We start from the raw sequence: 22,470 nt of genomic DNA on the forward strand, positions 1-22,470 counted from the left end.
TCACGTCCTCGATGTACGTCTGTAGGATATGTATAGATCTGCGAGTAGGTGACAATTCGCACAGAGAATTACTTTTTCCCGCAAAGCCGAATCTCCAGTCGACCGTCGGGCTTGGGCCTTTCGTGATCTCTTCCCTTGTATATCTCTCTTTCTCCCTGCGCGCCCATGTCTCTGGTAAGTAAGTAAAGATCTTGCAACCGATTGAATATCTTACAGTCCCCTCGGCCCGGTTTAGGTGAAGAATTATAGGCTTGTCCTGCGTGGCAAAGGAGAATGTCTGCCTCGCAACAGCCGTAGACGGTGTCATTCCCTTTGCCCTGGTGTCTCGGTTTCCAAGCACCATTTCAATGTTTAACGGCTGGAAGATCGTCTTCTAAAGGTCCTGGCGGCAATGGTTTGGAAGGAAGTCAGTCTCTGATTCCACGATCTTTCATTTCTGATGATGGTATCATACTTGTCGATCACTTCTAGAGTTCTGTCGTGTCTGTGCTGAGATCTCTGTACCTGTAAAGCGAGCCCGGGTATTCAACGTTTTATATTCGGCATCTGTTTGATCGTCTCTCAAGGCGAAAGATGTCCAAACACGGGGCGTCTAAGATGTAAGGCTCGATGAAGGCGTCATTCAAGATTGCCTATCGTCGTAGGTTCGCCGATTGGTGAAATCCAAGGAAAAAATTGCCAGTCATATGTACAGGAGGCGTACCTTGACACTCACTTCGGTTGAGGCACCCGCGTTCAAAGTCGTCCTGAGCCTGTATGAACTGCGCAACTCAGCCTTGAGCAACCACCGTAGAGTGTATCCTCCAGCCTGGTCTTATACCACATTTGCTCGCAAAGTCGTCGTCTGGCAGGGTCCTAGTTTGTCCTTTCTGGGCAAATGATTGATGGTGTAACGCAACAGCTTAACCACTGTTATACGTTCCAATTTATTTACTCCTTTTCCTGCAACCGAGTTTTGTTGCTCCAGAAAGCTTATTGGGGTGTAACAGAATCAAGGGGAGGGCAGGATCGTAGCATCCGTTGAGAGTCTTGACTGAAGCCTCTGTGACATGTTGCAATAGAACGAGGAGGGGTATGATGTCTGAGACGATGTTAGTCAAGACCTTCAAGAAGATGGGATTGATCGTATTGTCACTGATGGAAAAGCGACCTGGATTGATAGTAAGGTAAGAGTTTCGATGAGTTGCAAGTGGGAGATGCTAAAGGTCGCAAACTCAGCATCGAGGAAGTTTGGAGAAGATGATGTCGAGAGGGGGGCATTGAGAACCAATTTGATAACCTCGTGCTTCGCTTCAGCACCCAAAATCAACAGCCCTTTCATTTCAAGCTGGTAGGATGACTTCACAGGCACTCCAACGGGGTGGTTGATGGGGATAAACATCTTCAGATGGTTGCTGAGGCAGACGACAATACGAGATTGATCGAGTACCTCGAGAACGAAGGAACATACCAGCTAGCGCCGTCACGATATCACTTTTCTAACAAAGCTGTTTTTCTCTCGTCCCATCTTTGCGCACATATTCTCAAGGACTTGAAGAAGGGTATTCGCATCGGAAAGTGGTCGAGAAGATGCTCTCGCTCAGTTGATGATGCAACAACGTAACAACTCCTGTAAGTTCGATCAATTCGTAAACTTCCCAATCAGTTTTCGCGAACCTTTGTCTTCCAATCCCCTCAAATCAATCCACCTGACCCCCAGGAGTATTGAAGAGTTGCATGAGCGCACGTCAAGTGTTCTGACTGTCACCAAAGGCCAGATGTGTCTTCCGCAAAGTGCTTCAGGCCAAGGCTTTCTCGAGGGATCATCTTGATCTCAAAGCATAAGTCGAAGGATTGTTTCAGTTCTCAAGAGTCAGGAGCCTTCGTTCGGAGAGGTACTGAAGGAGAAAAGGGAGCGTCGATGAAAACGATTTTGGATAGACGTGATCCCTAGAGCAACTGCGCCAGGAACTGGAGAGAACAACCCTGGGGGACAGGGTCTAAACCAGGGTGGATCTTGGTTTGGATCGGACAGAGGAGACTGGTTGGAGAGCTTGATGTGTGCTCTGCTGTTCGAATAGGAAGACAAGCATGTACAAGCAGCAAGCCAGTGCCGCCATGGGGCCTTGTTGAGATCGCCATGATGTTAAAGGAGCGCAAGTGAGAGGCAGTTGATTTGGGACCGAGCTTGGGTAGAGAATGAAAGGGCACCCCGTGACGACACAATGTTATTCAACGAGTCTGTCAGACGAAGGACGAAGAATGGAATAGAGGACTTCCAGAGATGTAAAGGCGGTCAAAACGGTCACCAAGGAGGAGAATGAGAGTGAGGCCGGACGCTGGCCAACCGCCGTGTGAGCGGCTTCCAACCTGACAATACTCTTCAAGATGTGAGAAAGGTGATAGACAGTTACGCCGGTTGGGAATATACCAAAGTTTCATTGCTGTTGATCACATTTGGGAGCCAGATGACTGATTCTCAGCTCACAAACACTCGAAATGCTGGATCGAGAAACATTGTCGTCGAGGCTGGAAAGATGCAAAATAGTATGTATGCTCTGATATCATGTCTTCACTTCGCCCGAGGCTGGAATCATGAAAATCCCCGCATTCTGATGATTGATAAACCAACTCCAACGACGAGCAATGATAAGATCCTTCTTGGATCTGTCAACTCATCATTCATCTTTGATGCATTCTGTCTGCTCTCGGAGACTCGTACAGTCCCACATCCCGCATCGTCTCTTGTGCAATCCCCCTGTGGCATTCGGACTTCACGGCACCAACCTCACCCAGCGCAGCAGGATGTCATCCGCCGAGTTCCCTCCGCCTCAACTCAAATCCGCCGCCGAGGACGTGGCGTCCCTTCTCAAGTCTCGTGGCGAAACCATCTGCGTGGCAGAGACCGCAGCGGGAGGGCTCATCTCCGCCTCACTCCTTTCGACTCCAGGGGCAAGCAAGATCTACAAGGGCGGCTTGACGCTGTATACGTTGGAATCCAGGATCGCCTTTGCCGGCTGGACGCAACAAAACATCGATAATTATGATGGACCTACTCCGGAACTGGTCGAAGGGCTGGCTAAGAACGTGAGGGAAAAGCTGCAAGGGACTTATTGCGTTGGTGAGGTACGTGCTTCATTCTCTCTAGTATCTACGCTGGTCGACCTCGCTGGATTGGGCAAAGATCACAAGGCCAGAGAATGTCTCTATTGATTTTCTGGCTTACTCGACTGCTCTCGATTCAAAATAGTCAGGAACCGCAGGACCAACTGCCAGTGGCAAGACCCCAAACAGGCAGCCGTAAGTAATTCCCCCTGGGTTCCAGATGCCGCCTAACCGCCTCATACCTGACAACGCCTCAAGATGGAGCATGTGAAGCTGACACACGGCGGAAAATCGCAGGGGCTACGTTGCATTGGCTGTGGTGGGCGGAAAAGGCAGTGCGAACAAGGATTTGGATACGGGGCTGGGAGGTGATAGGCAAGCCAACATGGTGGCATTTGCAGTTGCCGCCCTTAAACTGGTCAAGGACTTCATCACGTCGTCCGAGCATGACGGCGGTGACCGGGGTGGGAAAATGTGAACAGTATGACTTGATAACGGACCGAATTTCAACAAAGAGGCCCGTGCAGTTGTGGCTGGACACTTCACGAGCTGGGTCCAGCGGGCGGAGTTGTCCCTCTAGACGCCAGATTCGAGATGAGTGCTTGCTGCTCAATTTCGCGTGTTCCTCACTTTGTTCTGAACTGGTCGTCTGCGGACCTTGTTTGCTTCCTCCCGTGTATGATGTAGCTCTGAAGGCCCGTTGGTGCTGTCAGTTCTCAAACTTCGGCATTCCTTCTCTGACTCTCCCTAGACTGGAGTAAGAGGCCCATACGATGACGAAGGTACAAGGGGAGCAAACAAGGTGACACATCACATTTCAACGCTCACGGTTTGACCGGGGTACGGGGTGGCTTCGTGTACCCGTGGGCCCCCCACTCCTCATTCCACCGCGCCATGCAGCATTTGCGGTTGACCTGTCAATCTCGCGTCAATGACGGCTGAAAATCCCATCGAGACTGAATACGGCAAAGAACCAGGGTTTCTGCTTGTCCGGGGCGACCATTGCAACGTGCCCATCTTCAATGGGGAATAGACTTTTGTGCCCCCATCCACCACCATCAATGCTGATGCTCCGGGTCAAAACTTCGGATCGAAGATCAACCACAACCTAGCGAAACGCGCGAGTGTACGGACCATAATGTCTAGAACAGCGCTGTTCGCCTCACCTCTTTCTCTCCTTCTTCATCCAGGCAGGATCCGCTGGCCAAATGTCGTAATAGAAGCAAGGGACTTTACGCGTGGACGGTCCGTGAGCGACATTGCGAAAACGAGGCGATTGGAGGATCATCAGATGCCAAGCGGGCATGGCAACTCAACTTTTTCAACTTGCTTTCAATCCTGTCTCGTGATATGTTTCGCGTGGTCTTTTTGACAGCTGTCAATTCTCGAACCGACCAAGTGTGAACCAACCGCAAACCATCATGCTTTCCCTGCATCGACTGGGATTCGCAGGAGGAGAGGGTTGCAGACCCAGACTCTGAAGCCAAAAAGAGGAAGTCTTGATGCCATCAAAGGTATGTGTGGGACGCGCGAGGGTAAGTCTGAGCCAGGGTTTCGCCTGGCGAGACACGGGCACCCGCAGTTTTGTGTGGCCTGTTGTGCGAGATGCGAAAAGATCGACCATCATGTGCAATCAGCAAACCCCGACCACTCATTACCCACGCCCGCGGTTCTTAAACAACAGGAATGATGGATACTCAGAGAGCCAAAAAGATTGGAAGGACGCGGTGAGGAAAGGGTTGACTTGGTGGTCGAGCCAATCGTTCTCTTCTGAGGAGAAAATGAGGCGAGCGGGGAGGCTTCGGTCCCTCTTGCGGAAGGGGAAGGTCGTCGCAGAGTGATGGGCGCATCCCTCTCGTCCTGCATTTTGTTGGCCCTTTGGATGTTCTGGCCTTGGTCAAGTATTTGTACAAGCCAGGCGATCAAGCTCTAGGGGTGTCCAGAATTCCAAAATCCTTGATGATCAGATGCAGGTGTACCGTAGATTGTGAAGGTACTCGAGACTCAATACCGAGTATTCATTGGATATCGATGGATCTTGGTGGCCAAAGGTTGCTTTCACTCACCTTCGGAAGCCGGAATTCCTTTGATGTCCGTCTTTGACCGACCCAGCGAGCAGTCAGTGCCAGTCACGTCGCAGGTGGGGCCGGACTTACAAGGTGCCGAGTATTGCTTAGGCTTGATGGACTCCTCGTTAGGCGTCCCCAAAGAGCATTTTTGGCGGCAACCCCCCACCTACGAGTTCTCGCAGGTGGGAGCCGGGCACCCAATTGGAATGCGTGGGGCCCCCCTTGGCTTGCTGAGTTTCAGATCCGTTGTTTGATCTTCCTCGCTATCAGAGCAACGAGTGAGTCGAGGATTCACTTCTGGTCCACCATGCCCTTGTGATCCGTGTGAATCTTGGACTTTGACGCACGTCTTCTCCGTCCACCTGCTGAATCCGAAAATCATAGCCTGGTCAGCTTTTGTTGATATCTAGCTATCTTTCTTGCCGACCTCCTTCTTGTTTGGGCGCAGTTGCAGATTCCCAGGAGCTACAAGCTCCATGCTGCTACACATTGTCTTTGCGCTACCAGGACCATTTGTTGCCACTTTGCCCTTTCTCGATGCTTATTCGCCAACGTCTTGATCACACCGTCTCTTGATCTTGGAGCAGACCAGCTGTTTTGGACCATGATCCGACGCTTGGCCCACGTGGCAATGGGAAGGCTAGCAATGGCTGAGGTCTTTGACTGATTGACGGACTCGAGTCGTAATTAGTGGGATGCTTCCCCCCCGCTACGGTTAATCGAATGGGACCCGATCCCACCTCCTGCGAGCTCCTTCGAGTACGAATACTCGTGTACGTACTTGCTGTGGTTGGAGGCATCGCTTTGCTGACCGCGAATCACCGGAAAATGCCCCAACGACGCCTGGGCCCGACGCTGTTACAAATGGTCCAGATAGTCTTGGATTTACCAAGTGTTTGGCATCCAACAGGAGTGTGGATCTTGTGGGAGGTGACTAGGAGCTCTGAATATTGTTAAATGACGAGTGGGAAACCAACCAGCGTGCAGGGAATTATTCTCGGAATATAGAAACTGTGCTTGTCATGCACTCTTTGTTTCATTAAGGGCATGGATATGCAGGGATCCAATGCCAAGTTTAGTGGCTGCTGATACGATGGGCCATGGATGATGGAGGATGGGAGAGGGAATGGATAGTGAGGCGCGGATTCCTGGCCTGGCCGTCATCCGACGAGGCAAATGGGTTTTCACTGGCGATGCCTCCGGGGCATCTGAGTGACTGACACCAGGTGATGGGTGCTGATGAACTAGAGCACCTGTGGTGAATACGAGTAGTCGTACTTGGTATACTGCATCTGGCGGAGGACACTAGTGAACGGCCCCTGTGACGGCCAAATCATCGCCCTGCTTTGAGCCCTCGACAAGTCTTGCATCATGCCATACGAGAAGTCGCGTGGCAACAGAGGGTGAGTGTCTTGACTGTACTCGTGGTAGTCGGTCAACCAAACTTCAAGTAATAGTGTGATCCCAGAACCAAGGCACTGGGTCCGATGCCGCATGTCCCGGAAACTCAGACCATCGGGATGCCCTTGTTGCACCTATGAAAGGTCCATGTTGGCTTACCGAGTCCGGTTCCAATTGCCCCTTCAATGGAATGGTCATCCTCGCGTAATAACTCTTGGGGTGTCTTGAGTCTTCTTCAGCAGCGCCAGGATGCACGACGATCTGTGGCGTCTGCAGACTTGGAATCCATGATTGGTCTTGCCGCCACCAGGGCCGGGCAGTCGACATCGCCAAAGTCTCGATGCTCTAGTCTGATTGAGTCAGTCGCAAATTCTTTCTCACTAAAAACACATACTTTCGAGTAGGCCGCAAGAGTTACACCGTCTCTTTAATCACGGAATCTAAAACTCGGTGATGACATTCCGCTTCATCTCCACTTGTCCGGCAGGTCCCAAAACCTACGTCTATTGCCGGCCGGCCTGGATGTTACTTCTTTCTGGCTGCAACAATACTCGTCGGTAATGGCCTAACCCCCACGGCTGCTTTGTCAAGCTGATTCGTTATCCCGGAGAGCAAAGTTATCAACATGTTTGCCACAACGACAATACCTACCAAGTACACGGCAGCAAGGCCCAGCTATTAAGTGGTCATTCGGACACATGCAGAGATGTCTAGATGCCCGGATCCATGGACCACTTCGGGTAGGCGATCGGACACAGGACACTACGAGCAGGTATGGTCACTTCGGTTTCTGGTACAGTCGCAAGAGAACGGGGGTTATCCATGCCCTCTTTCACATCTGCGCCTGGACGACTGTAACCCTGCCCACCTCTGCAAAATTGCTTCGAGTCAACGTGGATGGTGGGGCTTCTGTTGTCGAGCGCTCTTCGCTCTTCCTGTGGGTGCGAAAGAAGACGTCTCGAATAATCCAGAAGCCGAAATTGAGCGTACGCAACAAAAGGAGGTGGGGTGCAGTGTCATCCCCCAGCGACGGTTCGAGGATTTCTCAGCAGAAAAAGTTGCCAGGAGATTATCACTTGTTCCGAGTACTCGGTGCAGACCATTGAGTCTCCTTCGGCAGATGATGATCTCGGGACGGCCATGGAACTAGCCTTGTGGCTTGCGGGAATACGATGCTTTCCGTTGGAATTGTTATCCATACCCCAACGATTCACCTTTGTGCAGCTCCGAATCCGGAGGTGCTTGTAAGGTTTTGGCGGTTGGGTCGAACAGGGGCATGCACATCCCAGTCGCTAATCGAGTACTCCCTTGTGCATCGCATCGTAGCGAAACAGGAGTCTGAAGATCCAGTGGTTACGAGTCGACGAGTTGGAATGGAATACACCCATTGTCGTCAAAGTGGCTTGCGGGAGGGGCCCGAAAGGGGAGCGACGCGCCGTTTGGGCGGCCTCTCTTAGGCGGCCGATAGGCCCAAAGTAGGGACCAAGCCAACCTGCAAGGACTGGTGCCGCTCTGCTGGGCCTGCGCCACGTGGGCGACGTTGGCGGGGGACTAGGGGATGGTGGGCAGTGGTGGGCAGTGGTGGCGGCGAACTGTGTGAGGAAGCCGGGAAAAGGCCACTCAGGAGATGAGCCTCCAGCAAGCACGAGTCGTATCCTAAAACCGCCGACTTATTTCCTGGGTGGATGTATGGGAAGGAAGAGGAATCCAGGCTTCGACTAGCTCCCAGGCACTGCTCCGTCTATGCGCCATACCTAGAAACCCCTACATTTTGAGATGACCGAAACCTCGCCTCTGTCGCGCTCTTTCGTAATCAGTGCTTGAAACGAAATCAACCATGGTCCTTGGACCCGGCACTCTGACTTGCGAAGCCTGACTGGCATGGAAATCGGGATTGACGTCGATGTCATCGATCTCAGACAGGGGCTGTTGATGGATAGCGGCCTTGACCCATTGCTAAAAGCGAACGCTATTGCGTTTGCGACATCGTCCCGTGCCCTCGGGGGTTCTAAACCACGACGCTTCAATACCGCTGCCAAGTCAAGCTCTTGCCGGTTGTGTCATTGTGGCCAAGTGCCGTGCCCATAGAGACTGTTGGTTAAATTGCAGATCGGTAAGGTCGAGTAGGGTGGTAGGGACGACGACGCGAGTGAAACGCTACCACAACCTCGGGATTCGGAGTCGAGGAATTGGCTCCTCTGCCGGGAGGAAAAGCAAGGCACAGCGTCATCCGTGCTGGATTCGGTATTAGATGGTCAACGGGACGAAGAAGATTGCTGCCCAACCTCCCGAGGGTCATGGTGAATTGACAAGATGGTCGTCCGCTGGTCAACACGCTCCTATCAGGTGCAGCAAGGCACTCCGGATAATAATTCCATCAATCTGACTCGCTCCGATTTCGCACAAGCAGACAATTTCAAGGGTCGTGGGTGGCTGGCTATTAGAGTCACTGGGCATGCTCCCAGCAAAGAAGAATACGGGCAGATGGTGCTGGTGACCATGTCCTCTTTGGGTTTACGCAGCCAGTGAGCGCTTCCGCTCATGGTACCCCAGTACCCTTTAGGGAACCCTGCGAGTACGAGGTACTGGGTGGCAGTGGGTGCAAAGATGTGCACAGACCATTATTTTCAATCCCAGCCATCGCTAACATGTTACTTGCATAGGTACCTACCTAGGTAGACATGCAGTGCGGGAACCCCCTGTGCCTCCTCCGTGTCTCCAAAGAAGCTGGCCCACCATCTCATCTAAGCGCGCCAAGGGCCTCCAGAAGTATGACGCCTCGGAGGACCGCTGAAAGCCGAATCATTCGGATTGCATGGTATCACGATCCGGGGCATTCCGGCTCGGGTGCGAAGGCATCCCCGGTACGGAGCAGAGCATACGAGCACCTGAACCGAACCGCGAGCTGGGCTACTCTGGCTACTCTCCCTCCATTGAACAGCTAGGTAATGGGTAAGAGGATTAGGGTTTCAGATTAGGATTTCACTCCAGTCGCTACTTGCATCGACAATCCGGCGCAATCAATCGCCTCGAAATAGTGAAAGTTCTTGGACACTGGTTTGGCTTTGTGCATATGAACATTCGTAGGGAACACCTCGTTGAAGAATACGCGAGGCCGCGGGGTCACGAAACGTCTGCTCGGAAATCAAAGCATGATGCGAACAGAGGATTCCCGTGGCAAGCTCCGCGAATGATTGGCGGATGACAACGTCGGGCTCATGGCCTGGTGACCTTTCCAGTTGCAAGCATGCAAATCCACACCCATGGGAAAAGGCGGAAAAGGCGGAAAAGGGCGTTGTGTTTTCCGTACGGAGCACCTTCCGAAGACCTTGGGCCTCGTACCTAGATACCGAGTAGTAGTAGTAGTGATGATTCTTTGCTGGTGACCAGAAGCGAAGACTAAGATGAAACGACCAACTCGGAGAATTCGGATGCCGCCTGCGTCTCGCGGGCAGATTCCGGGTCTGCTTGATTTCCATCCGTAATCTGTGAACCTTCTCGGACTCCATTCCTGACTCGGTAAAGGGCCAGAGCATTCAAGTGATGGTAGCTCTCCAAGTTGGGGAGGGCTGGAAAAAGAGATGCGCGCGACACAACAGGTACCACTACCGATAGGATCAAGGACGGGCGCATACGAGGAGACCTGATCGACAAGCCACCGTGCCTGAATCCCAGACTCTCTGACATCAAAAGAATGACTCGCTGATGGACGGTGGAGGCTGGGAGGGGGCGACGTCAATCCCAGATTTCAGGTAAAGAAAGACCTCACCCCTGAACAACAGAGGGCTGAGAGGCCCACAGGCGGCAGGACTTGACAGAAATGGTCAAAAAGGATTCTGGCTCATGGAACCTTCAGAAAGGCTCGAACTCGGGAGTATGATGGAGAATGAGATCACCAGGTCCCACCTCGGAAACAAGAATGACATGGCCGCGATGAAAGAGCCGTGGAGTACGAAGGAGGCTACAATGACAGGCAGGTTTCGACCCGGGTTGCACAGTTTTGTGAAGCGACAGCAGTAGGGTGTAGTATGGAGTAGCTTGCAAATGGTCGACGTCTGGTCGACGAGGATCGACACGAAAAGAAGCATCCGCAGCATCAAGAAGAGATGAGTGACGCGCAGTAGGTACCCAGGTACCCATGAGGAGCAGGCAAATAGAGGGGTGGGAAACTTATACGAAAGCATACATATTTTTGTTACACACGTCGTTCGAGTATAGGCTATCCATCAAGCCGGCAGATCATTGCCGTGAGATACATGGGCCTGACATCGACTGCTCCTGACTCGAACCTCTATTACGAGTACTACGGATATGGTCACTTCTACCTAACAGGTAAAGCTGGATTTAGCCGGGCGAGGACCTGAGGACCTAAGGGGAGACCCGGGAGAGTCCCACAGGGGATCCATTGCTTTGTTTTTGAGAAATTTTTCTTCTCTCTTTCTTTACCAGCCATGTACCTAGTACCTCGGCGCGCGGGTCAGGCGAGATAATTTCGTTATTTGATCAACTGCCCCAACCGCCCATTCGGCCCATCTCCGAGACCCATGTATCAATCACTCTGGGATTCCAGAATCCCGGTAACCGTTCTTTCCCCGACTGTTGGCTTTGGGTGGTATTGAATCATGGCTGGAATCTCTTGGTCGGTAGTAGCGAGTTGGAAGAGGTCAAGAGTAGCTTTTTCGAACAATCGTGTAAGAATGACTGCGGTAGGCCCAAGCGCGGTTCACTTGGACTGGTAGAGGAGGTTATTGCAGGTGACCAGCTGGCCAGATGAACTACCCAGGCCCAGGCCTTGGAGAGTAGTGGGCCACCAGGAGCCCCAAGAAATCATGGGTCTGACACATGAAGAGGAAGTCACTTGACATGGACGAGTTTGGCGACAGGGATGAAAGGAAATCCTTTTCAGCGCGGCCAGAGACAAGTCTGGTGACGAGGAATTACGAATAGTCGTTGTAGCAGTGAGCTGTCAGGTGGTGCATACCTACTAGGTACCTACTAATAATGTATTTGGTACTAGGTAGGTAGGTAGGTACATGGCATGGAGGTATCCTGAAAGAGTGATTGCTCGTAAGTACCTACGAGGTACACAGGTGCTCCGTAGGTATCTACAAGAAGGGCAACGCAAATACATGTGCACAAATAAACCACGGCACAAGCAGTTATTATTAACATCAAATCACCATAACCATCGTGATATCGAAGGTCGTGTTGCAGTAACCAATGGTGCTTCCTTCCTGCTGGGCGGACCTGACTTCCACACGCCATCCCACCAACCACGTCCCTTGTGCCTCGCGAAGCGTAGCTGCATGGCAGCTGTTGGCACTTTTCCCTTCAATCCCTTGTCGTGTCCCTCCCTTTGGGATGTTGTTGCGAGCGATTTCATCATCATGGCCAGAGGTTCGAGACCCAACCTGAGCCTGAACTCTCCCAGGCACCTGGCACCTGGCACCGGGCACCTGACATCTGGGAGCTTGCAACGTTCCATTCCCTTTCGCCTCCAATTTGCTATCCCTTGGGGAAGCTATAGCCTCCAACCAACCCTTGCTGAGGTCGGTTGAGCCGGTCTGGGCTGGACTGACATTCCGAGTTCAAGTTGGCGTCTTGTTTGCCAAAACCTTGTTCTTCCGAGTTTCGCAAAGAGCTGCTCGAACAATCGTATTTCCCCCATCGCGCGAAAGTAGTAGGCGTCTTCATAAGCGGCCAGGTGTGGGCTGCGCGCGGGCTGTGACCTCCGACGCCTCCCTGAGTGCTGAGACCTTGGACCTAGCACCTTGGAAGCTAACAATCCCGATTTCATTCGGTGCCATTGCTCTGGGTTGGGCCCCCTCCCCCCCTCACACCCCCCCGCTCCTGGTGCCCCCCTGTGCTCCTTGGGATTTTTCGGGCACCAACACTAGACGGGCTGGACGGGTGGGAAAGGGGACCAGGGGGGGGCCTTCTCGCCTTCTAACCTTCTAACCTGGCTAAAGTTGCTAGGCTACGAGGCTGCTAGGCTCCTCAAGCTGCTAACTCCGAGTCTCCCCTGGTCGCTCTTGCAGGTGCTCGTAGGGTGTTAGGCTCATTTTTTTAAAGGTGCTTTGCCCTTGGGACCCCCCGGCGGCTCCTGAACCTTGACCAAGCTTTGCTTTTCTCGACTGTCAAACGCCCTTCCACCCATCGCTTTTGCCTCACTGAACACCCCATCCCGCCCTTCGACCCGCAACTGAACCCTTCTGCCAGTTCTGGTCGAGCTTCGACTTGTTCCAATCCTTCTCCCAAACGACGACGACTACTCGACTCCACCCATGTCAGTCTTGTCACTTCTTGTCCACCATCTCCCTCAACCTTAGCTCCAACCCGCGGCACCGATCGACGGGCAGGGCTTCGACCACACAGACACGCTACCACGGCCGGACAAAGAGTAGCTTCTTTCCTATGCCATCTCTGCCACCTCTGCCACCTCTGCCACCTTGAGCAGCCAAGTTATCTCGACCGCCTGCTGCCGCCGCTTCCTACCCACCTCCCACCACGCCCCCCATCATCCATCACCACACTACTTTTAGTCCCTCCTTCAGGCTTCAGTCCCTTCTTTCCAGTGTGATCGACGCTTTTTCCCGAAAAAAACCATTCCCTCGATTGTTTGCTTCATTCTCCAAAACCGCCGCTCTGCCCAGCTTTGAAAATCCCCAGCATTTGTCCGATCAGCCTCGCTCGAATGTTGATCACCTTTGGAACACCCAGCTTTGTGTAGCTCTTGGGCATCCATTTCGCCCTCGAGAAAGCTCTCGCCTCGGTTGCTTCCCCGCTACAACACCCCCAAAGCACGGGTCAAAGAAACGTCTTGGAGACGACTTTTGTTTGGGTTTTTTCCGGGTCGGTCGACAATCTGTCAAACATCCACAGGTCGAAATCAGCTCGAGATTCTTGTCATTGCTGCCCAAAGGGAAGAGGGGAAAAAGAAAGCTCGGTTTGGCGCTTGACGGTTTTCGCGACGGCGACATCCACTTCCCATTTCGAAATCAACGATAGCGCTCTCCAACTCGTCCGCGACACCCATCTCGTTTCGCGACATCGCTACCCAATTCTGGACCGTGCAAACTCGAAAAAGGCTTGCCTTGCGCAATTCTGCCAGTGTATATCTGATCTCGAGTTTTCTTTTCCCAGACATCAGTCCACAACTGTGGGATTTGTTTGGAATCTGGGAGGGCTATTGTGTTTGCTTTGTTGATTACGAATCCACCACCACCAACCATCTCTCTCCGACCCATCTACGTCCGGATTGCGATTCAGTCCGCCTAGGCATTAATTCTCTGGTTGCGCTGCGCCCCTGCGGGTTCGTTATAGTCAAAGGAAAGACTTGCTGCGCAAGTAGCAAACCCGCCCCGCAGACGTACAGTGTTTTGGTCTCCCATTTTTCCCACCAACCAACCCTTCCTGTGCCAACTGGAACTCAGGTAACCGAACCTGCACAAGGAGAGCTCGGACGTGCGACGACAGGAAGTTTTATGCAGCCTGGCGAATGCGTCGTATAACGATTTGCCATGAGCTTGTCCTGTTGATCGCGTGTTCCGCTCTTGTCTCTGCATAAGGTCATGCCGCATTTGCTGTACCACGTTCCCTTGGGTATAGAGACGTGGGAGGTACGGGCCTGTTGGTTGCTGCCAGGAATAGGATCCCAGGTTGAAAATGGATGAAGTTGGTGACGTGGATATCAAACACGAGAGACCCCATCCCTACGGCCAACCACCTCCAAATCCTATCCACCGTATGCCGCCAGCCGAGACCCCTACGTCGTACAATTATCCTCCTCCGCCAGGCGCAGGTATGCCACCACCGGCGCCGGCGTGGAACCCGACGCCTTCGCCATACAATGACTCCGCGGAGCACCGCCCTCCACCTCCAGACATCCCTCATCAATCGCCATATCCTCCACATCCTCAGTCATATCCTCCCACTCATCCCCCGCCAGGGAGAGAACCCCCAGGTTACCCTCCTCCGGATCCAGGTTACGGCCGCCCAGGCAGTGTATCGGGCCCTTCAAGATCCCCAGCCGATGTTCAACAACCACCGCCACAACCTCCCCCATATCACCCTGTGAGTAGCAATCCCCACGAAGCTCCCTACTATCCTCCCCCGACCGACTACAGGCCGCGTCATGCCTACCAAGGGCCTGAGCCCCAGCTCAACGGAACTCACCAGCAGCCTCCTCTTCACGTTGTGACGGGGCATGAGATGATGCCAGGACAGCCTCCGGGCCCACCGGCTTATGGCCCGCCTTCAGCAGGTCCCATCCCAACCCCCGGGCCGTACGCATACCCTTATCCCTATCATGGTGAGCACAGACGAAAACCAGTGCGAGCCGCCCAGGCATGTGATTCGTGCCGTCAACGAAAGGCGAAGTGCGACGAAGGAAGACCCGAGTGTCAACATTGTAAAGACAACGGGCTGAAATGCTCATATCGAGAAATCCCTCCGCAAAAGTCGGAGAAACAAGTCCTGGCCATTACCGCTCAATTGGACTCGCTGGCCGAGGACGTCAAGGCATTGGCCCAGAAGGCCCTGGAACGCCAAGAGCGGGACGAGAAGATGGATCACTTCCTCAAGCAACAAGACGACAAGATCAACCTGTTGCTGGAACATCTTACGAAGCCCCGGGCAGAACCACTTCGAGCGACGACCGACGTGCAAATGGCAGACCAGCAAAGTCATGGGGTAGCTACAACACCTGCAGTTCGAAGCCCTGCAGTCCCGAGCCCTGCGAACCCCAGTCCTGCTCAACCTCCACCTCCACTGTTCCGCCGACAGGACAGTACCTCCGAAGCCAGGTCCGGTTCACAGTCCCAGAATCCCTCGGCAGCATCCATCCAGCACATGCGGAATTCAGAGACCGAGAGCATCGATACGCCTATGCCCGCCAAGCATACTACGGCTGCGCAGAATCTCGTCCTTTGGCCGTCTATCAAGGCTTTGATTCCGAAGGGCATTACGCCATCTTATGTGATGGATGAAGAAACCAGCCGAGGCCTATTGCGACTTTATGGTTGTGGGGAAGGAGAGGACAAAAACGATGGCCATGAAGGCGCTCCGAGCCCAGCCCACAGCAACTCATCGGAAGGCCGGCGCACGGATGATGACACGTCCTCTTACTCACCGCACGGAGTTTGGGGCAGTGGGCAGTTGCACGTGCCCATGGCGAATCAAAGCCAGTCCGCGCGTGAACATCCCGGTGGCTTGAGTCCCAGTGGTGGGTTGATGTTGGAAGCGGAAGCAGTCGATCGATACTTCCGGAGTTTTATGGACAACATGCATATCCACCACCCATTTCTCGAGCCGAAAGTACTCCGGGTCATGATCCACAAATTCAAGAAAAAGTACAGCTGGGACGTTCGGGCCAGGGAGCAGGTCACGGCGATTGGGAACAAGCGGAAGCGGGAGACGACAGACTCGCCGACCTCTATGGACGATTACAACAATCCCCCCTTTCAGCCCAGGGGATATCATAATACCGTGGCTCCAATCGAGCATTCAGTCGCAAATGCTATTGTCTTGCTTGTACTCGCGCTGGGTAAGATCACCTCTCATCGTGATCCTTTGCCGGGCCCTGCGTCAACCGCTACGATGAGGACTTCCACGCCACATAGCGCACTGTACTCGGATTTTCCGATGCCCATGTCAACGCCTACCTCTCCATATAACCATCACCCCAACCTGAACGGGACGGTTTCGAGTCCGGCGAATCCGCAGGGCAAGAACATGGACGTGATTCCGGGTCTTGCTTACTTTGCTATAGCTGCAGACATCCTCGGAGAGCTACCGGGTGGCGCCGATGTGTCCCACATTCAAGCCTATCTGCTTGCAGGTCTGTATATGGGACAACTAGCACGAATTTTGCCAAGCTACTTTTACATCAACAAGGCATGCGTTGCAGCTCAAATCCTGATCGAGTCGACTCCCTATGTTACAAACACCATGAAACCCGCCCGTCGGAATTTGGTCAACTTTGCATTCTGGTCATGCTTGCAATTGGAGAGCGACATTGCAGCCGAGTTGGAATTGCCCCTCAGCGGGATTGGTCGCTATGAGAGTCCTCAGCACAAAGAGTTCCCGACGAGCCTGACGTTGGATAGGATCCCTGAGTCCAGTGTGGACGACGACATACTGAGGTTTTACTCCTACCAAATCCAACTGCGGACCACGATGAACAGTGTCCATGCCACGCTGTATCGGGAATCGAAGAATCTGCAGGCAAGGCCAAGCGACAGCATCATGTCGGCTTTGGACGACAACCTGGAAAATTGGAGGAAGATGCTGAATGAATGGGATTGGGACGACAATGACCACGAAAGTCCCAACATCAACGTAGCCCGGATGCGAGGGAAATATTATGGTGCCAAATACATCATCTGGCGACCAACCCTGCGATATGCCTTGTTACAGGCCACTGCCAACCCCAATGCCACTCCGACTCCCAAGCTCGCCAGAAGTCGGCCGTCAGAATCGCCTGCAGGCTATGGGCACCATTCCGAGGTGACTTCACCAGCCGTATCGAGTCTCAATACTCCCCATCCATATGGGAGAGACGTTCCTTACATCCAGCCTGAGTTGCTTGAAGGCTCCCGGAAGTGTATTGAGGCCGCAATTCGCAGCACTACTTCTTTTGATAAAGTCGCTCGCCGTCTTGTTGTCACCAACATCTTCGGCACGGCTCACGCGTAAGTACAAAACGTGTCTGTGATTGGTAAGGATATCCCTGACTAACATGGAATTGCAGACAATTCGGGAATATGCTTGTGCTCTACGCGACCTTCACCTCGCCTCACCCAGGCCTAAGCTCGTTGGTGCAGGAGGACGTATTACGGCGATTGCACGATCGCACCGTGCAGATTCTGCGAGAGAACGAGGCAATTTCACCGGTGCTGGCCAAAGATCTGAAGATCTTGGAACACGTGCGCATGAAGGTGTTCCCGCCGTCGACATATCCTTCGGCAAGCACGGCTTCCAGCTTCTCCTCGAACCGATGATGCCCAACAAGTCGGATCAAACTTATGCGAATCCGACCAGATTTTAATTTTCTTTTGTACACCAAGACCTCGGGAGCGTGGATGGACGCCGTATCGGAATTTGTTGCATGTGTTGCGGTATATATGTGTGTTATGTGGGCAGGTCCTCCATTTCCCTGAAATCCCTCGGCGGCATTTGTTAGCGTTCCAGCGAAGAAGACCATCGTCAGCATCGTCGAGTAATTGTGTCAAGTTATCCACCAAAGAGTCATCCTCGTCATTAACCACGGAGTTTACGATTAACGGCCGCAGGGGGGCTTTTGTGAGTTGTTTGATTGCTAGTTGCGCAAGTACCACAGTGCGCCACACGTGAAGAGGACGATGAGGAGGGTTCAAATATTTATCATTATCAACAAGAGGAAACGATAGGCCCACAGCAAGGGCCCATCAAGGGGAATCGTTGCAAGTCCAGGTATTCGCAAGCCCCCGCCATATCTTCCCGTGTTACTGGTGTCCAGCAGTCTTTGTTGAAGGATACCATATATGTTTTCATTCTTCTTTTCGGTGGGTGAGGAGGAGAGGGAGCCAGTTGAAGATTGGCAGCAGAGTGGACCTCAACTGCGAGGGAAAGAAACTTGGAAAGCAGATGGCAGAGAGACAGTTTTTCATCTTGTGGGTTGGGAGAAGGAAGGACAAGGCTACGGACAAGGTTAATCTGTACATTATCATCCAACAAGTCGTACAAAGGACACAGAGAGCGGCCTTCAGGGGGGACTCTGCTGTTACAATACCTTTTAACAAAATGCCTACCCTTCGGCCTTGGCTCTTGATCTTGACCGGCCTTTTGAGCAGACCACTGTGCAGCGGCCTACATGTTCCGTTACCTACAAACAGAGGATGTACACTGGGGGCAACAAGCAACGGGCTTGTACAGCCTTGTTCAGCATCGTGGACCTCCAACAGCGAACCGAAGACGCTATGACGCTTGCCTAGGCGTGCCCAGTCAGTCAATCATTTTTGGCCGACTCGCTTGTCCTGCTTCACTGCCCAACTCATTACGAGTCGCTATTACTATGCGCGGTCTGAGCGTGTGTGTGTCTCCCACTATACCGAGGAAGTACGTGCAGGGATTCGTCCAGTCTGTTTTGCCTATACGTTACACTGATTGGGTGATAGTCATCCAGTCGATATCCGTGGCTTAGCTTAGCTTAACCTACTACCGAGTACTGTGGTGCTAGGTCTGTTCAGTTCAGTTCAGGTCGACTGGTTGGGCGGGTTCTACTCTACCTGTATGCCTACGAATGCTTCTGTGGCGGTGCGTTTCGATCCTCCGAATCATCTCCCCGAGCTACATTCGTATTTTCCACTCTTACTCGCAGGGTATTGATTAGTTGGATGAAAGGTCAACCTGGCTTGGCTTGGCTTGGCTGCGATGATCCTGTCCCTATCGTATACAACCCAGCCCACAACACATACGACGCGCCACAACGACGAGACAATGCCTGCTCGGAAACGCAGGTACCCGACTAAGTGGGCGGGGAGATCGTCGAGTGGCAAGTAGTAGATCCTGATGATGAGCGCTCGCCAGGCACAAAGGATAATAATATATGCTGAGTATGCGAACTGAGCTCACGATGCTTAGTTCGTCGACTACATTCTAGCCACACAACTAGACCGAGAAGGAGAATCGTCGAGAAGAACAAGACACCGCAAAGGATGTTGGAGTTGTTTTCATTAAGCCTCTTGAATACGGAAAGCCAGTTGTTGTCCTGTAGCGATTGCTGAACGTGCTCGAGGCTTGAAAAAGGGTGGGACAAGGCTACGTACGATCAAATCGAGACTCAGCAAGACAGATGGATACTCCGGTAAAGGCGAGGGTCGGTTGAAGCAGCTGGAAGATTGAGTCACGTCAGCATACTCCGTACAGTCCCAGCAAGAAGGCTTCTCAGGACGAATCCTGGGCCAGGAACTTCAATAATTGGATGGTGATGTTGTTGTACCTAGATGGGTCAAGAGGGAAGAAAAGTCTATGCAGGGGAGATCTGTGGTGGTGCGATCTGATTGGTCGAGCCAGCGTCATGGCTTGAGCTGCGTGCCCTACGCGATTCCTAGGAGCGGGAAGCACCACCCCGGGTATATCAGAGGCCTTGGTAGGAACCTCTCTAGGTAGGGACTCGCCGCCTAGCGAGATAGATATTAGGCCTTAGTTGCCAGGCGTCCATGGAAGACCTCGCACTCCACAACCCTCGCATTTGTTGATAGGCCCATATGTTGGGGTCCAGGTACTGCCCACCTGGCGTCGGGTACCCTTGCAGTTGCTCAACCAACAATGCCTCATGAGGAGCATTACCTCGTACCGAGCAGAAAAAAGCGGGATGGGCAGGTTTCGGAGATGCAGACCCGGGCGTCACTGTGGCTGGGGAGTTCGCGGAGTTCTCGGGTGGCCGCATATCACCCCTTAGGTCCCTAGTAGGCGCCTGCGCCTGCGGAAACAGAGGTGCCCGAGGGTGGGTGGAGGGGGGCTTGGCCAGGCAAACGATGCAGGCAACACGTCACAGGTCTCACTCGTCAGGCTTAAAACCATCCACTCACTGGCTGCGGCGTGGTGTCAAAAGTTGCCCCTCGCAAACAAGATTGCCTTGCTACCTTGCTAACTACCTTGGTAGAACCGCTGCCGAACAAACTAGGCGCTGGACTTTGGACAAAGTAGTACCGTCGACTCATTCATTCTTCAGCTCCCTGTCCTTCACGTCCCCATCGCCTCTTTCAATTTCTCTTCTCTTCACAGCATCTCTTTTCAGTCTCGAAGATGGATCAGAACAATCTCAAGCGCAAGGACACCACAAAGGGCCCGCCGCTGCGCATTCTCTCGCTAGGTATGGAGAGACATTTGTCACATCCACGCCCTGGTTATTCGTGCCCAACATACTGACGAAAGCAGATGGCGGCGGCGTTCGCGGGTTTTCGATGCTTATCATCCTCCAAGAACTTATGCACAGAGTCTATGTCGAGACCGAAGGGGAACCACCAGATCGGCATTCTGGCACCCCCAAGCCTTGTGACTATTTCGACCTCATTGGCGGCACTGGGACGGGAGGATTGATTGCGATTATGCTGGGCCGCCTCCGCATGGACCTAGAAACTTGCAAGGCCGTCTACGTGAGGATGACAAGAAAGGTCTTTGAGACAGACAAGACGTTTGCCGGAATTCCATACAAGAACACTTTATTCAAAGCCTCCAAACTTGAAGAGGCGATCAAGTTATGTGTCCAAGAGCACACACTCTTCGAGGATGAGGGGAACGATGGCACAGCTTCTGGAGGACGCGAGTTCCAAGACTTGACGAGCCCCGTCAGTACCAACAGTACTGCAGTCAGGAGGTCGATGAGCGTCAGAAGTTCCAACTCCGTCAACAGTCCTGCGACTCCGATCCGCACCTCTATTATCTCTCCCTCGTTCCCAGCCTGGGGCAATGCCAATGCTACCCTCTACGACAGTCGTCCTAACCGAACCAAGACGTGAGTGGCCTGCCCCTTCCTCTTCCCCAAAGGAGCCATACCATTGCAGGCATGACTGACTGGGAACAGCGCTGTCACCGCAGTTTATCAAGGCACAAATCCTCGAACAGGTTCCTCGATCCTCTTACGAAGCTACGATAGTCGTAAAGAGCCGCCTCCTGAGTTCAACTGTAAGATCTGGGAAGCCGGGAGGGCCACGTCCGCCGTGGGCCTGGCGTTCAAACCTGTTCAAATCGGCCAGGACGTATTTATCGACGAGGGCGCAGGCAAATTCAATCCAGCACCACAGCTACTCGAAGAGGCCGCGGTCAACGAGTGGCCAGGGAGAGAAATAGGAGCTTTTGTCAGCATTGGGACAGGAAAAAGGCCCGAAGGTACCAATAACCGGCAACACGAATGGTGGGAAGATTTCGTCGGCGGCAGCATGGGCGCCTTTGCGGAAGCAAGACGCCGACTCATAGCCAAAATCGAAGGCTGTGAGGAAATCCACCAGCAAATGCTCAGGACAGAATTACCGAAGCGAGGCGTTCCAGTCGAAAATTACTGCCGGCTTAACGTCTCGGTCGGTCTCGGAGAATTTGCCATGAACGAATGGCAGCATTTGTCGCAGATGACGGTCAACACCAGGAACTATCTAAGTGAACCTGCAACTCAAAAGGCACTGATGGATATGGCAACGAAGCTGGCCAAAATCGAATTGATGAAGAGGAGATATCAGCATCAGTCGGAAGCATTCGCTCGGGAGTCGAGCTGGTCGTTGAGACAGAGTAATATCCCTCCAATGCCGTCTCATCCCTCAGCCGTCGAGTTACCGGTGGACGAAGAGCCATACCCGACAACTCCTCCTCAGCATTACCGCATCCCAGGAAATCCCCCCTATCCTGATCAGTTTGCTTCCTCGCAAGACAAATTCGTATTGGCTCCGGGAGAATCACCTTCGCCGCGCTTGTCGGGTGATTTGCCGTATCGAGGTAGGGATGACAAGATAGTCGTACCTCAGCCGCCGCATCCGACCTCAACATACAATCAGTCACAAGTACCACCCCCGAGACCTCCAAAGACACCAATCAACGATCACGTCTATCCCAATTATCCTCCACAACGAATTTCGCCTGTGAGGCCCAATGGGGCTCCTCGTCCTCCATATCCCGACGACGACGAGCCTCCGCCACAATTCAATCGGTACAAGAAGCCAGAATATATCCCCAGGTAGTCAGGAAAGGAGGAAGCTTGATGATTTCACAATACATGCCATGCGCATGCGCGTCTTCCAGGGCCGGAGGATTGGATAGCCGCTATGATTGTACGATTCTGGACATTTTTTTGCTTCTCAACGTAGATACCCAAATGAGCATATGATGGATTGGTATAACAGCACAAAGCTATTGGTCGAAAGCCGGTAGGCCATCAGGATTTTCA

At 52.9% G+C, this 22,470-nt stretch overlaps 3 protein-coding genes across 3 annotated transcripts; all 3 read left to right on the forward strand.

Moving 5' to 3' along the window:
• Nucleotides 1-2,784: 2,784 nt before the first annotated feature.
• Z520_10026 (uncharacterized protein) lies at nt 2,785-3,562 on the forward strand (the record flags this gene model as incomplete). The annotated part of the gene is made up of 3 exons (XM_016780520.1): nt 2,785-3,105; nt 3,230-3,279; nt 3,382-3,562. 3 exons carry the CDS (start codon nt 2,785-2,787, stop codon nt 3,560-3,562), a joined length of 552 nt encoding a protein of 183 aa, XP_016628439.1.
• Nucleotides 3,563-14,219: 10,657 nt separating this feature from the next.
• On the forward strand, nt 14,220-17,554 carry Z520_10027 (uncharacterized protein; the record flags this gene model as incomplete). Its single annotated transcript, XM_016780521.1, has 2 exons — nt 14,220-17,245; nt 17,305-17,554. 2 exons carry the CDS (start codon nt 14,220-14,222, stop codon nt 17,552-17,554), a joined length of 3,276 nt encoding a protein of 1,091 aa, XP_016628440.1.
• Nucleotides 17,555-20,342: 2,788 nt separating this feature from the next.
• Nucleotides 20,343-22,264, forward strand: Z520_10028 (uncharacterized protein; the record flags this gene model as incomplete). Its single annotated transcript, XM_016780522.1, has 3 exons — nt 20,343-20,409; nt 20,472-21,051; nt 21,121-22,264. 3 exons carry the CDS (start codon nt 20,343-20,345, stop codon nt 22,262-22,264), a joined length of 1,791 nt encoding a protein of 596 aa, XP_016628441.1.
• Nucleotides 22,265-22,470: the final 206 nt, after the last annotated feature.

This window comes from Fonsecaea multimorphosa, assembly GCF_000836435.1.
Source record: "Fonsecaea multimorphosa CBS 102226 unplaced genomic scaffold supercont1.27, whole genome shotgun sequence".
NCBI lineage: Eukaryota > Fungi > Ascomycota > Eurotiomycetes > Chaetothyriales > Herpotrichiellaceae > Fonsecaea > Fonsecaea multimorphosa.